This window comes from Lepisma saccharinum, unplaced genomic scaffold (genome assembly GCF_977018435.1).
Source record: "Lepisma saccharinum unplaced genomic scaffold, izLepSacc3.1 HAP1_SCAFFOLD_897, whole genome shotgun sequence".
Lineage (NCBI taxonomy): Eukaryota > Metazoa > Arthropoda > Insecta > Zygentoma > Lepismatidae > Lepisma > Lepisma saccharinum.
In genome coordinates, this window is record NW_028143553.1 from 33,839 (window position 1) to 48,076 (window position 14,238).

At 37.9% G+C, this 14,238-nt stretch overlaps 1 protein-coding gene across 1 annotated transcript in view; it reads right to left on the minus strand.

Annotated features, from left to right (window-relative positions):
* Nucleotides 1–13,907, minus strand: part of LOC145983423 (uncharacterized) — a 30,717-nt gene extending 16,810 nt beyond the window's left edge. The window contains exons 1-3 of the mRNA XM_083116536.1: nt 13,454–13,907; nt 6,028–6,188; nt 188–341 (exon numbers count right to left, since the gene is read on the minus strand). Coding sequence (XP_082972662.1) covers nt 188–341; nt 6,028–6,188; nt 13,454–13,520 — 382 coding nt within the window. The 5' untranslated portion in view covers nt 13,521–13,907. The remainder of the gene's footprint in view (nt 1–187; nt 342–6,027; nt 6,189–13,453) is intronic.
* Nucleotides 13,908–14,238: the final 331 nt, after the last annotated feature.

The window sequence follows — 14,238 nt, forward strand, 5'->3', positions numbered from 1 at the left end:
TATGGAGTTCGTTGTAAAATGTTTAGTGGCAGTTTGGTGTTAAAGAAATAATGTTAGATAATGCGGTGCATATCATCTTTTAAAAGCAACTCGCACCTTAAGTGCAATCTGTGTGTGTCTCAATACACACCAAAAACGTCTGTATCACATGTTCCAATAAAGTTCAGTAGTTAGTTATTCAACTTACGTGATATTGTAAATGTTTCAGATTTAGATGCCAATCTCCATTCCAAAATCTCCCATTCAAACACGGATACTTCGACGCTATACGATCCTGCTGTAAGTCCAGCTGAAGTGGGAAAAGTCACATTCCAATAACTGACACCATTCTCAGTTCGGACCTGAAAAATGCATGTGAATCATAAAACTTGAGCATAACATACCATTGTTAAGAATAACTACACTCAATGTTATAACTGGGGCCTCCCCAATGGCGTAGTGGTAACACCATTGCTTTGCAATCAAAAGGTCCCCGATATGATACCAGGTGGAGGCACATAGTGGTTCGAATCCCACTTTAAACTGTAGGTCCAGTGCCAATTAGCTTATTCGTGTAAAAAGAGCACTTAACCTTTTGCCGCCCAAGGTCCTTTTCACATGAAAGCCTCTCTGTCCCGAGCCGATTTTGAGCAAAATGCAGAGTTTCAATTAAATCAGTGTAGATCGGAGGCTAATTGCCCTAAAGAGATGAGTGATATACCGTTGTACGCGGAATGAACCAGAGATTCAGACTATATGATTTTTTTGCAAATTCTGCATATATGTGGTGGGGGGGAGGGGGCTAACTCTCAAAATTCCAAAATTTCGGGAAAAAAGTTTGTTCCCCCCCCCCCCTCAAGCAAAAAGTACATGACAGTGTCGACACGCCATGGAAATGATCGCTAACATGTAAGGAACACAAAAATATTTGCATTATTATCATATGACCAATGTAACTTGAGTTATACCCCCAAAAGGAATTGTCGGCACGCCACTGATTCAAGCTTCAAAATGCAGCGGTACCTTGAAATTACTTTAGCTCAGAGACTATTTGCCCTGGAGATATGAATGATATACCGTTGTACGCAGAATGAATCACAGATTCAGACGATATATAATTTATGCACATTCGGCGCACATATGGAGGGGAAAGGGGGGAAATCCCCCGATTTTTTTAAAAAGGGTTTCTCCCCCCCCCGCCCCCCGAAAAAAAGGATATGAAAAGTTCAAAATGCACATAGAAATTATCGCTGACATGTAAGGAACACAAAAATACTTGCATTATTATCATATGACCAATGTAACTTGAGTTGTACCCCCAAAAGGAATGGTCGGCATGCCACTGATTCAAGCTTCAAAATGCAGCAGTACCTTGAAATTACTTTAGCTCAGAGACTATTTGCCCTGGAGATATGAACGATATACCGTTGTACGCAGAATGAATCACAGATTCAGAAGATATATAATTTATGCACATTCGGCGTAAATATTAGGGATATTACGGATACTAGGAAATTACAGACTGATATAAACATGGTTCATAGGTGGAGTGTAGAGAATGATATCAATTTTAATATTAAGAAATGTTCATACATGATATTTACTAGAGCACGAAATAATGTGCGAAATGATAAGTATGTTATTAACGGCAAATTTGTAAAAAAGAGTGTATTCAATTAAAGACCTGGGAGTAATTATTACCCATAATATGACTTTTACTGAGCATATTTCTTGCATTACCCAGAATGCCTACAGGAATCTTGGATTTCTAATAATAAATGCTAAAAGTTTAAATGACATATGCTCTTTGTGTATGCTCTACAAATGTTTAGTTAGAAGCAAATTAGAATATGCTTGTTCCGTATGGGTGCCAAACTGTGACTCCCAGAAAAATATGATTGAAAGTATACAGAAGAAATTTCTCAGATTTTTATATTATAAGAAGTATCGAATATCGCCAACAATTCTTAAAATACCATACAATGATTTATTAAATGAATTTGATTTTGTAAGCCTGTCAAATAGACGTGAAATTTCTCAACAAATGTTTCTGTATAAAATAATAAATGGACATATTGATAGTAGTTCTATACTAGAGAGAATATGGTTTAATGTAAGACAGGGTCATTTACGTAACAGACGTTTCCTCTCATACAAAATCCCAAGAACAGAAATGTATAAAAGTTCGCCAATACAGAAAATGATACTTCAATATAACAACATCTCAAATCATTTGGTGGACTTGGATTTCGGCATGACACGAACCAAATTTATGAATATGTTAAAGGGGTATCTCTCTTAATAATGTATTTATTATGAGAATTGTATTTATCATATTGGAGTTTGTTGTAATGATATATTGTACCAGTGTTTGTGATACTTGTTTTGTGTAATTCAGATGAAATGTGTAAATATATGATAATTTCTGTTGTCACAGTTAAGCAGTAAACCTGATCTGTCACCAAGATGTCTGTATATATATATATATATATATATATATATATATATATATATATATATATATATATATATATATATATATATATATATATATATATATATATATATATATATATATATATATTATGTATTATCTGTCTATGTTTGTGAATATGTGTGTGTGTGTGTAAAGGAGGAAGGAGGGAGAATGTGTACGTGTGTACATACAAGTTGTAAATGAAAATGTAATATTTTGATATTACCTTTCTGTAATTGGAGACTTGTCTCTGTTGAAGGGAAATAAATAAATAAATATGGAGGGGGAAAGGGGGTAAATCCCCTGAAAATATTTTTTTTTAAAAAATGTGGTTTCTCCCCCCCCCCCCCCCCCCCCCCCCCCCCGAAAAAAAAAGGATATGAAAAGTTCAAAATGCACATACAAATTATCGCTGACATGTAAGGAACACAAAAATATTTGCATTATTATCATATGACCAATGTAACTTGAGTTGTACCCCCAAAAGGAATGGCCACTGATTCAAGCTTCAAAAAGCAGAGTTACATTGAAATGACTATAGCTCAGAAACTAAATGCCATAGAGATATGAAGGATATACCGTTGTACGCAGAATGAATCACAGATTCAGACGATATATAATTTATGCACATTCGGCGTACATATGGAGGTGGAAAGGGGGGGGGGGAAATCCCCTCAAAAATACTTTTCTTTAAAAAAATTGGTGTCTCCCACCCCGTCCCCGAAAAAAAATGTCAAAATGCAAAATTTATGCAAATTTGGCGTATATATGGAGGGGGAGGGAGAAAACCCCCAAAAATTATTTTAAAAAATTGTCACTTCACCCAAAAAATGTCCTTGCACTTGGGCACAAAACGACACCTATGCACAACATTCACGGACGAAAAGCTAGAACGTACTGAAAAATGAGCGCCAATTCTTGCAGCTGCTTGAAATTCTATTTTTAGACAATGCTGGGTAACCCCTGTTGCCACTTGTGCTAAAAAAAACAAAGGTTTCCTTCAGCGTGCTTCAAAATTCCATTCTCACAACGCAGATTCAACAACCAGTCTTCCCCCTCTCCCTCCCCCACCCCCTGCTTGCGCCCTCACGGAAAACTTTCATTTTGACATCGGATACTGATAAACAAGCTTCCTTTGAATGCACTTAGCAGGAGGGAGTGAAAAGCATTGCTTTAGAACAACAAAGCCGGTCTTTCTTTGTTGGCAAAAATTTGACTTTGAAAAGAGCCGCAAAAGAGAAGTACCTTTTCTCGCCTTTTCCCCTCCATTTTCATGAAGACAAAAAAAATGCAAAAAACTATTTCTGTTAAATACATGTGTTAGGAACAATATAAAAAAATAAAATCGAAATTCTAGCCAAAAATAGAAAAGTTATAACGTAAAAACTACGACCTTGACACAGCATCTCGATCGAGATGCTTGGGACAGTGAGGGTTGCATTTGGGTATCTCGTTCGAGACGCTTAAGCGGCAGAAGGTTAAACACACACACTCAAACTCAATGTCATAACTGGAGAGCTCAATTTCTTTTTATACTACTTTCTTCTACAACTTTTCATGAAATTTGCTTCATTGAACCACCACCTCTGCATATATTTAATCTTTCTCCACTAAACACTTCACTATAGTGGAACCACAAGAAAAGAAACCTGTGCAGACCTGCGACTCCTGTGCACAGCACTCCCGCATGGATGGGAGGGGGAGAGTGGACCATGCTTCCTATTGGCCTGAGCTGAATGGAAGAAGGGAAAGCTGCACGGGAACTTTTCATCCAAGGTTTTTTCCTTTGTGGTCAGTTTATAGTGTTGGGTGACATATCGTTCGTGATATTGAAAAAAAAATATCGTCCAGGCGATATAAACTAGACGATAATTTAGTGATATATATAGTGTCGGAGATATATCATCACGATATTTTGTGTGAGAAAACTGAATCATGTTACAATGTAACATGCAATTTAATATTCTGATGTAGTTATTGGATACTTTAAAGCAATAATCTGGTAATTTGATTCATATATTTGGTCTAGGAATTAATTCGTGCGGTTGTTACGCACACATTGAAGCTGTAGTTCAAACACAAAATACATAAATACCTTAAGAAAAATATTGTCCATCGCGAGCCACCACTTTCGCCCATCTGTCAGGCAAGTTACGGATTCCGTGGCGAAAGAAGTCCTCATCCTTTGAAGCGATCCAGTCAGAGACCCATTTTTCGATATCTTCTGAAGAAGTGAACCGCTGTCTAATCAAATCGTTATTCATGCAATCGAACAAGTAGTAGTCCGAAGGAGCAACGTCTGGTGAATACGGCGGGTGGGGTAAAACTTCCCATCCGACATTTTCTAAATAGGTTTTGACCGGTTTTGCGACATGTGGGCGAGCGTTATCATGTGAAAAATAAGTTTATCATGTCTGTTCTCCCATTCCGGTTGTTTCCTGGCCAGAGCTTGCTTCAAACGCATTAATTGTTGTCGATAACATTCTCCATTAATAGTTTTACCCGGTTGCAGCAGCTCATAGTACACCACACCTTTCATATCCCACCATATGCACAGCATAACCTTTGCACAGTGAATATCTCGTTTCAGATGTGATGGACCTGGTTTACCTGGCTTCACCCAGGCCTTTTTTCATTTCGGGTTCTCGTAATGGATCCACTTCTCATCGCCAGTAACAATGCGATGCAAAAACCCCTTTCTTTTCTGTCTTTGAAGCAGCAATTCGCAAATGGTTTTTCGTCTTTCAACGTCTCTGTCTTTCAATTCATGTGGAACCCAATGTGACATCTTTTGAATCATTCCCATGGCTTTGAGGCGTTTGGAAACTGTTGTTTGATCAACGCCTAATGCTTCTGCAAGTTCTTCCTGCATTTGACACGAATCCTGATCGAGCAATGCTCTCAATTCTTCGTCTTCAAATTTTTTTGGCTGTCCAGGTCGCTCTTGGTCTTCCAGGCCGAAGTCACCACTTCTAAACCGTGCAAACCACTTCTGACACATTCGCTCAGCTAGCGCATGGTCACCATACACTTCCACCAAAATACGATGACTTTCGGTAGCACTTTTCTGCATGTTAAAGTAATGAAACAGAACACCCCGCAAAAACACTTTATCTGGCACGAACTGCGCCATGTTCAGTTGACTACAAAATGCTGTTGTTGACGCGTCAATCAACTGCCCTATACTACGAACGATGCACGCTGACAGGAGTTTTCAACGCATGTGTGGCTACACGGAACTGTGGGACGATACGCTCGTTACGCGATCTCTTGTCCAGGCGCACGAATTAATTCCTAGACCAAATATTAATTAAGCATTGGTATAAGCGGGAATCAGTGAGACAATCGGCTCTGGTATCAGTTCAAACTAGTGTCGGCTCGGACCTAAATTTAATACATAGGTGCGATATTATAGATTCCAAATTACATTTAAATGCAATGATCCAATTTCAGCCCCTGAATAACAGATATCCAAAGCACCTTCACTTTTTACAGAACTTCAGCATTTTTTTAAAAAAAAATGTTAACTATACCATCATTGGGAATTTACAAATTACAAACTATACACTAACCTCAGCAGTTCTCCCAAGAAAGGACTCTTTCCAGTAGAATATGTAGTCTGCACGTGAGGGACGTTCTGTAAATGAATTGAAGAGCTCTGCCTTGAACGTTATGGTAGCTCCCATTACTACTGGCCCATTGTTGGAGATATCAACATGATATTTATCACCACCTGAAAACAAAGCAGCAGTAGTCTGTTCAGCAAAATCCTGTATTGCATCAAGGAGAAATATTACGTATACCAGACGTGAAGGTGATGAAGTGAGTTGGTGGAGCAAAGCAGTGCGCACCCTTGCAAATAACTCGTAGATGCAGTCAGAGGCGCAACCACTAATTTTTGTCTGGGGTGGAGGGGCAAGTACCTGGATAATAATAATAATAACTCTATTATAACATTATTATTATTAGTAGTAGTAGTAGTATCAAAGACATTATCCTCTCAAATTACGCAAAAAAGGAGTAAAAGATGGTGCTAAAGCAATTGGGTTCGAACAAACGATTCAATTAATATTTCAACACGTTGAATTTCACATTAATAATGGAAAACAAGCACACAAACTATTTTTTGAAAGACAGAAAATGCTTGATAAATGCATTCTGAATATAATTATTTTTTCTTACCTTAACATGTATAACTTTCATTCACGGTATATGTTTCACACATGCACAACATGGAGCAACGTAAAATAAGAAAATACATATGCAGCATGCTAACACTAAATTGTGTACGTATGCAAAGTTTCTTTAATACCTACATATACATACAACATATATTATTTAAATACATTACACAATCAATTCATCCAGTGGCCGCGGTGGCTCAGTCGGTAACGCGTCTGACTACCATGCTCAAGGTCCCGGGTTCGATCCCCGGCCGGTTCAAATCCGGGAACTTTTCTAACGGTGAAAGCGGCCCCGGCGCCCACCCAGCGTCGAATAACATGGGTACCTGGGGGAAACCCTGGGGGGTAAAGGCGGTTAGGGGCGTGATGCTGATCACATCACCCCCACTCACGACCGGATCAAGAAAGTGTGGGGCGTTACCCCCACACCCCCTATACGCCTTCATGGCATGGTGCTATGCACAGGGGAACACTTTACTCTTTACTTTTTTAATCAATTCATCCATCTTATAATAAAAAGCAAAAATTACATAAATTGTCTCTCGAATGTGCACGCTCCCTTTCCTCAAAACTTTGTTCATGCATTGAAGACAAAATTCATTAAGAGTAGTGTCACTTCTCTCTGTGGTAATTTACAATGCATTACAGAAAAGAATCATATATTGCGAGCGAAGCGACCAAGAAAATTTTTAGATCGAATATTTTGGCAGGTTGAAATTGATTTAATAGGGTGCAAATAATTTCACGGGGCGTCGTGGCATTCTCTCTTTTACAACTTTTTTCATTTAGATCGTTCAGCGCCCAGAGCAGACTCCTGCCGGCTCAAGCTACCTACGGCTCTGAACTTTATAAGACTAAGAAAAGAAGGGATTGCAAGCGAAGCGAGCAAAAAAAAATTATGAAAAGTACTTTTATTTGCATAAAATTTGAAATTGGGGGCGATAATTGCCCCCTTCAGGTACCCTTAGCCCTCAATGTTTGCCCCCCCCACCCCAGAACTCATTTCTGTCCAAAGTTAGAGGGGGCATTGTACCCCTGTGGTTGCGCCACTGGATACAATCACTTCCACTCTCGCGAGTTCATTGGTCAAGCCCTCCGGAATCATCACTTGTGAACAACTTGTTTTTGTTCGCTCACTCCAGAGATTCCTAGAACAAAGTATAGTGTTAAAAGTGGTTGAGAAGGGATGGGGGGAGAAAATGGGGCCTGAAAATTTTCACCTGGTGACTGAATTTTTACATCCAGTTCTATATTTTTTCTTTTAATATTCGAGTTCCATTATGGAAATGTTTTTGTAAATAACATGTACAGCATGTTTTTTAATGTTCATGTTTCATTAAAACAGAATAATAAGCATGCCATTATAAATGTTTGCACTTTTGCTGGTCGAATTTTAAAATCTGTAGACATGACTATATATTAGAGTGTATTGCATAGTTAATCATGTTGTTACCAGTTGAGTCTTCTTTATGAAGGCCAGTCCCATCCAACAATGAATAAGTTTTAATCCAATCTTGTATTAATTAATAAAATTAATGTTTTAAGATCACATTTCGTAGCTTATCTTACATTTATGCTTTGCTAAGTACATATTTGTAAAGAAAAGAAATTCTAATAAAAACTGTCTCCTGAGAAAAAGAGACTGGCACCTGAATTATTTTTAGTCTTGTCTACCCCTGTGAATTTCTCTAAAAGCATCCATTTGTTTACTATCAGCTCAGATTCAGATAGCCGCTACCATCTGCATGTGGTTTAAATGGGTTTTCTGCTTGATACCTGTTCTATATGATGAGTTATTGTGTTGTTTTCAGCTTCATAGTTAGGTTAGGTGGATCCGGTTTAGGACTTTTAGCTTTAAAATAATGTCCCTAAATGCTTTCATAGTTGGGTTAGGTTTAAGGTACCATATAAAATCCACACTATTTTGACAGATAATGGCATACAGTTTACCAATCAGAAGCACCATAAGAACGCTTTTCAACACATATTTGATAGTGTTTGTGAAGAAAATAACATTGAACATAGTCTAACGAAAGTTAACCATCCTTGGACGAATAGGCAAGTTGAGCATATGATAAAAACATTCCGATTATAAAACATGTGAAACAAATAACCCCAAGCCAAGCCAGGGCCTTCTTAGATGACTGCAATTTCAAGGTAATACGATGGTATTAAGGCCTAAATGAACGCGTTTAAATTATGACTTTGAAGGTCATTAGTTTAAAATGAACTTAACACTAGAACGACGGGAGCGGTCATTTTGACCATTTTCAATTTTCTTTTTTTTTTTTTTCACGTTCTTTTACTTTTTGCGCAAAAATTCTCAATGTACTTGACTTTTCATAATTTTATATCTCCTTTCGATGGATGTAAGCAGTTTTAAATTTTTTTCCAAAATATGGGCTGTATGAGTACATTACCCTAGAACGACGACGAACGGTCATTTTGACCGTCATAAGAAAATCATTGGAATGCCCGAATGTAGGCTTGTGTTATTGTTATTTTCATTGTTCGAAAGCTAACTTCTCTTTCTTTACATGTTTGTACAAGTGCAACGATTGTTACTTCATTGTTGGTCACGCGTTCCTTTTACTAGTAATGCAGGTGTTTCGATTTGAGCTAGCAAATTGCTTTGTTCTTCGAGCTTACATTCATCAGTGAATACTTGACTTGAGAAGATGACGTGTAAGCGTGGGTTGTCCTCGCAGCAAATTGAAAGCTTTCTCGAGCTGAGAAAGAAGGGGGGTACTCAAGTCAAGATTCTGAAGGATCAGGTCCAGAAATACTACCCTATCCTCTATCATCATCTTCGGATGAGGATGCAGTGGTGTGTGACCGAGAAGATGACATGCCCATTGAAACAGTTGCAACAACATCTTCCCACAGCAGAGAAGAGGCAAGAGGAGATGCTCGGGTTAGTGAAAAGGAGGTTTGGTTGAGAAGAGACAGTTCTGTTTGGGAGATAGTCAAGGGTCATATTGCGATGACAGGCAGGAAAGCTGCCGTCAATGTACTGAAAGAACATGGTGGACCTACAAGCTACGCCAAATGAAGGATTTGTGCAGGGGAAGTTTGAAGTTCTTTTCACCTTCTGTTTGATTGAGTCCATGTAACGCCCAATCTGAAAATGCACAGAAATAGAGGCAAGACGTCAGCTTAGAAAACAGGAATGGTGCCTAACATTGGAGGAACTGGAAGCTGCAATCTCTTTGATGTATGTAAGAGGTGTTTATTGTGCAAAAGGAATATCAGTCAAAGATCTGTGGTCTCAAAGTTGGGGAGTCAGCTTCTTCCGAGACACAATGCCAAGGGATCGCTACAAGGAGATACTGAGATACTTGCGTTTCAATGAAAAGTCATCTCGAAAGGAAAGAATCTTGACTGACAAATTTGCGCTCGTGTCAGAAGTTTGGAGAAAATTTATCAACAATTGTTTGAGTTGTTACGTAACAATTGACGCGAACAGCTTTTACCCAGCAAAATGCGATGTCACTTTACTCAATTTATGGGCAGTAAACCTGATAAATATGGATTAAAGTTTTGGGTTGCAGTTGATACTGATACAAATACCAGAAGGGCAGTCCCTTGGGGAATATGTTGTATTGCTGCTTATGGAACCCTTCCTGAATCAAGGTCGCAATGTTACAACGGACAGTATTTTTACAACACTCAAATTGGCCAAGGCACTAATGGAAAAGAAGACTACCATTGTGGGCACGATGAACAAATCGCGCAGAGAAGTTACTGATGAAGCAAGGAAGTCAAAAGAAGAACTTTATTCCAGTGATATTCTAGGTCACGAGGACATCACGATGACTGTGTACCAAGGAAAGCGTGCTAAAAATGTGATTGTTCTCTGTTCCTTGCACAATCAGGTCTCCATTGAAGATGATGGAAAAAAAACTGAAACAATTAAATTCTATAAGACAAAATTTCGTATAGATATTTTTGACCAGATGTCAGGGAAATACACAACAAAGGCAGCCTGCAGACTTTGGCCTGTTCACATTTTCTACAATTTGTTGGATATTGCAGATATATTTTGTACTGCAAAGTGACAGGATAAAAGATGAAAAGAAAAGAATTCATCAGGAAATTGGCTAAAAAGATGCGACAGAACTTCCTGTGGCAAACCTCAAACACAGAGAGAGGAATGAAGAAGGTGAGGGATGCATCAGACAACGTGGATATCAAGAAAAGAAGGCAGTGCCAAATTGGAAGATGCAACCAAAGCAAGACAAATATGGAGTGTGTGCGATGTAAGAAAGCTGTCTGCGGATCTTGCGTCAGCCAGAAGGACGTCTATTGCTACCAGTGTGTGTAGAAAGTGAAGAAACTAAAAGGTAATGTAATATTACAGTTCAACAAAATACATGTATTTCAACATTTTGCAGCTGTTTATTTCAAAATTACATTAAAATCTTATGGGGCTACGTTGTTCTAGCGTGGTTAATTTTCTTGTCATTCTAGTGTTAAGACCTTAAAAAGATGTATAGATTGGCTGGGCTAGAATAATTCCACAAATTGATATGAAGATTGTAAGTAAGGCTCTTAGTGTTAAAATAGCATTTCTTAATATTTCAACAGGTGACCATGTGATATCTAGCCTCAGGCACAAAACCATTTCGAGAAACATTTGATACTCCAGCAGTAGTCCATGTCCAAGCCGGAAGCATGGATGCTTGTGTAAGCTAATCTGGAAATAATATTTTATACAATAAATAATACATTGTGAAACTTGAAACTGCACCAATTAATTTCTGAAAGGTTCAAACTTATCTCCACAATCATTTCCCTCAAGAATGAACAATACAGAGAATGTTCCCAATATCTTTCCTACTTCTTATACTCACTAAATATGCAGTCCTGGTAACGTATCTGGAGTTAAGATTTGGGGGTCACGTGAAAAAATTGTACACTTACGTCTATATATGTTGTAAAATTATGTTCTTCATTACCACGATCATTCTCCATACAGAAACATAGAAACCATGTTTGATGATATGAACAAGTGACATTCGGCATTCGTTGCGCTGTCTACAGCATTGCCACACTGTTCCTTTGTTACTTGCAGAGCATTAATTGTTGCTTTGTTACTTGATGACCGCACATTGGAATTTTTCAAGCTAGACGGAATGATATACAATCCCACAACCTGCGAGGAGAATGAGGAAGATGACGACAGTGAGAACGACGAGGTAGAAGAGCATGTGGAATGCGGACTTTGATTAGAGGTAAGTTTGGCAATGGTGTTCGAGCATTCTTCTACAAAAATGATGTCTTGCGCAGTGAGGAAGCTAGTGTTACAAAACTTATATTTTGTTACAATATGTGCTCATTTGCAAAACATTTTCGGTAAGGTTAGGATAAGAAAGGATCTCGAATTTCGTTAATATTTGGTATATTAACTACTTTTGGTCTTCCAATCAGTACATTATGCACGGGTAGCCCCACAAACCATTCACGGATAGCCCCACAAACAATTTCCGGTAAGGTTAGGTTAGGCAAGCTGTTAAAATTTTGGGCAACACTTCCGTATAGTGGAAACTGATTTCTTCATTTTTACAGAAGAAACTACTTACAGAAATCACTTTCTGTATCATCGTTGAAGTTCCTCAATGTGTTTTCTTTCACAGTGTAATATTTTTTAGCGTTAAATCTCTAAAGCTTTAAAGCTCTAACTCATTTATTTAGTTAATTTTAGCATTGATACTTCCCTATTCTACATTGCGGAAGATTCTTTAATGTGAAGTTATGCCTTTTTTCCATAAAATAGTGTCAAGTTTTCATATTACGAGTCATTATTTGTTTTCCTTGTTCCGCTTGAGCAACAGACAATATGGCACAGCAATATGGTGTGCACTCGTCATAGACCATCGCGTGTTGTGCTTGTGTTTGTCGATTTGGAGTGGGTATGCAGTGTTTCAACCTTCTTAACCGAAAAATACCTACTTTCGTGTTCATTATGTCATCACAAACCATTGACGGATAACACCAAAAAAAAAACATTCACGATAGCCCCACAAACCATTGAAGGATAGCCCCAAAAATTATTCACAATAGCCCCACGAACCATTGACGGATAGCCCCAAAAACCATTCACGATATCCCCACAGATCATTTCCAGTAAGGTTAGGCTAGGTTGGGTTAGGTTAGGTAAGCATAGTTAAAAAAAAAAATCTCGTAAAAAAAAAGCACGTTTGGAAACACTGACGAGACCATGTGACTTTCGATGCTTGCACCATCTGCAGGTACATAATGGAAACAAGGGCATAATGTTGTCGATTTACAGAAAATGCAAGTTCCCTACATGAAAAGTGATTATTTCTTGTTCTGCAGCATTCTATGGTGAATTTTTCACTTTCCTCGAAAAACTTCGACAATGCTTCAGAAACTGATTTCAGCAAGTAGTTTTTCCTGTAAATTTGAAGAAACAGTTCGGGCGATATCGCATATTTACCAAATTAAGAAATTCATTAAACATTAAGAACCGTTACCTTCCCACCTCCTTTCTCGGCTCTGTATAAGTTGCACACACACAAAAAAATCACACCATCGGAACTCACGCCACTCTTCCCTCCCCAACTTTACATAGAAAGAAGTCAGCAGTACTGAAGTACAACTGAATGAATGGGCTATAAACAATTTTAAAAAAATGCTGTGCCTCGCGTAGAATTAATTGCAACCGATGCGAGTTCAAATTGGATACGTCTTACACATAAACAGAAACTTGCCATTCAAAAAAAACACTTAATTTTATACATAACATTTTTTTTAATGACATATTAAGCTTACGTAAAATACTTGTGCTTACCTAGACCAAAAGCGGAAATACATCCAAAGCAAAAAGCTAGTCTGACGATGATGTCCATAACTGTCATTACCAGACGAAGTTTGTTTCCGTTCGCTCATGTGACATGTAAAACAACACAAATTTTCCAAATCACTAGGATACTTCTCTTCTGCTTAGTTTTTACATAATTACGAAACACTATCCATATTTTGAAATATTGGCATTAGGTATCATCCGATAAATGCAGTCTTCTGGTGACTCAAGGTTGTCAACAAAGGTTTTTTTTTTCCTTTTGGATTACTTTTTACTAAGCCTATTCTCAGTTAGTATTACAAAATTTGTATTTTGTTCCATGGTCCACACTTATCAACTTTGGCTTTAAGAATCTTTATTATATTCTCTGGCCCCTAAAAAGAATTCTCACCACATATGCAATATTCTTCTTTTCTTGTTGATAAAATTTTCTTTCTCTTCTTTTTCTTTGGTCATGTGAATCAGCTGAAGGAGGAAGTACATTTGATAATTTGCCGTCTTCATGCACATGCATGTTGCACAACTCGGACCGGGAAATATTCGCTGTGTCGAAAAAGGAAATATTTAGGATTTCATCTGCAATTCTACACATCATTTTTCTCTGAAATGATTGTTTTCACATTTTTTGGAACCCGAAACATCGGGGAATAATTTCTCGAATTGGGATTTTCCCACTAAATTCTACTTAATACAACAATTTTTAAAACTACGCCATGGAAAAATGACCCATGCAAATTATCGCGTTCCTCTGTGTTCAATAGAAGGCAGAAACG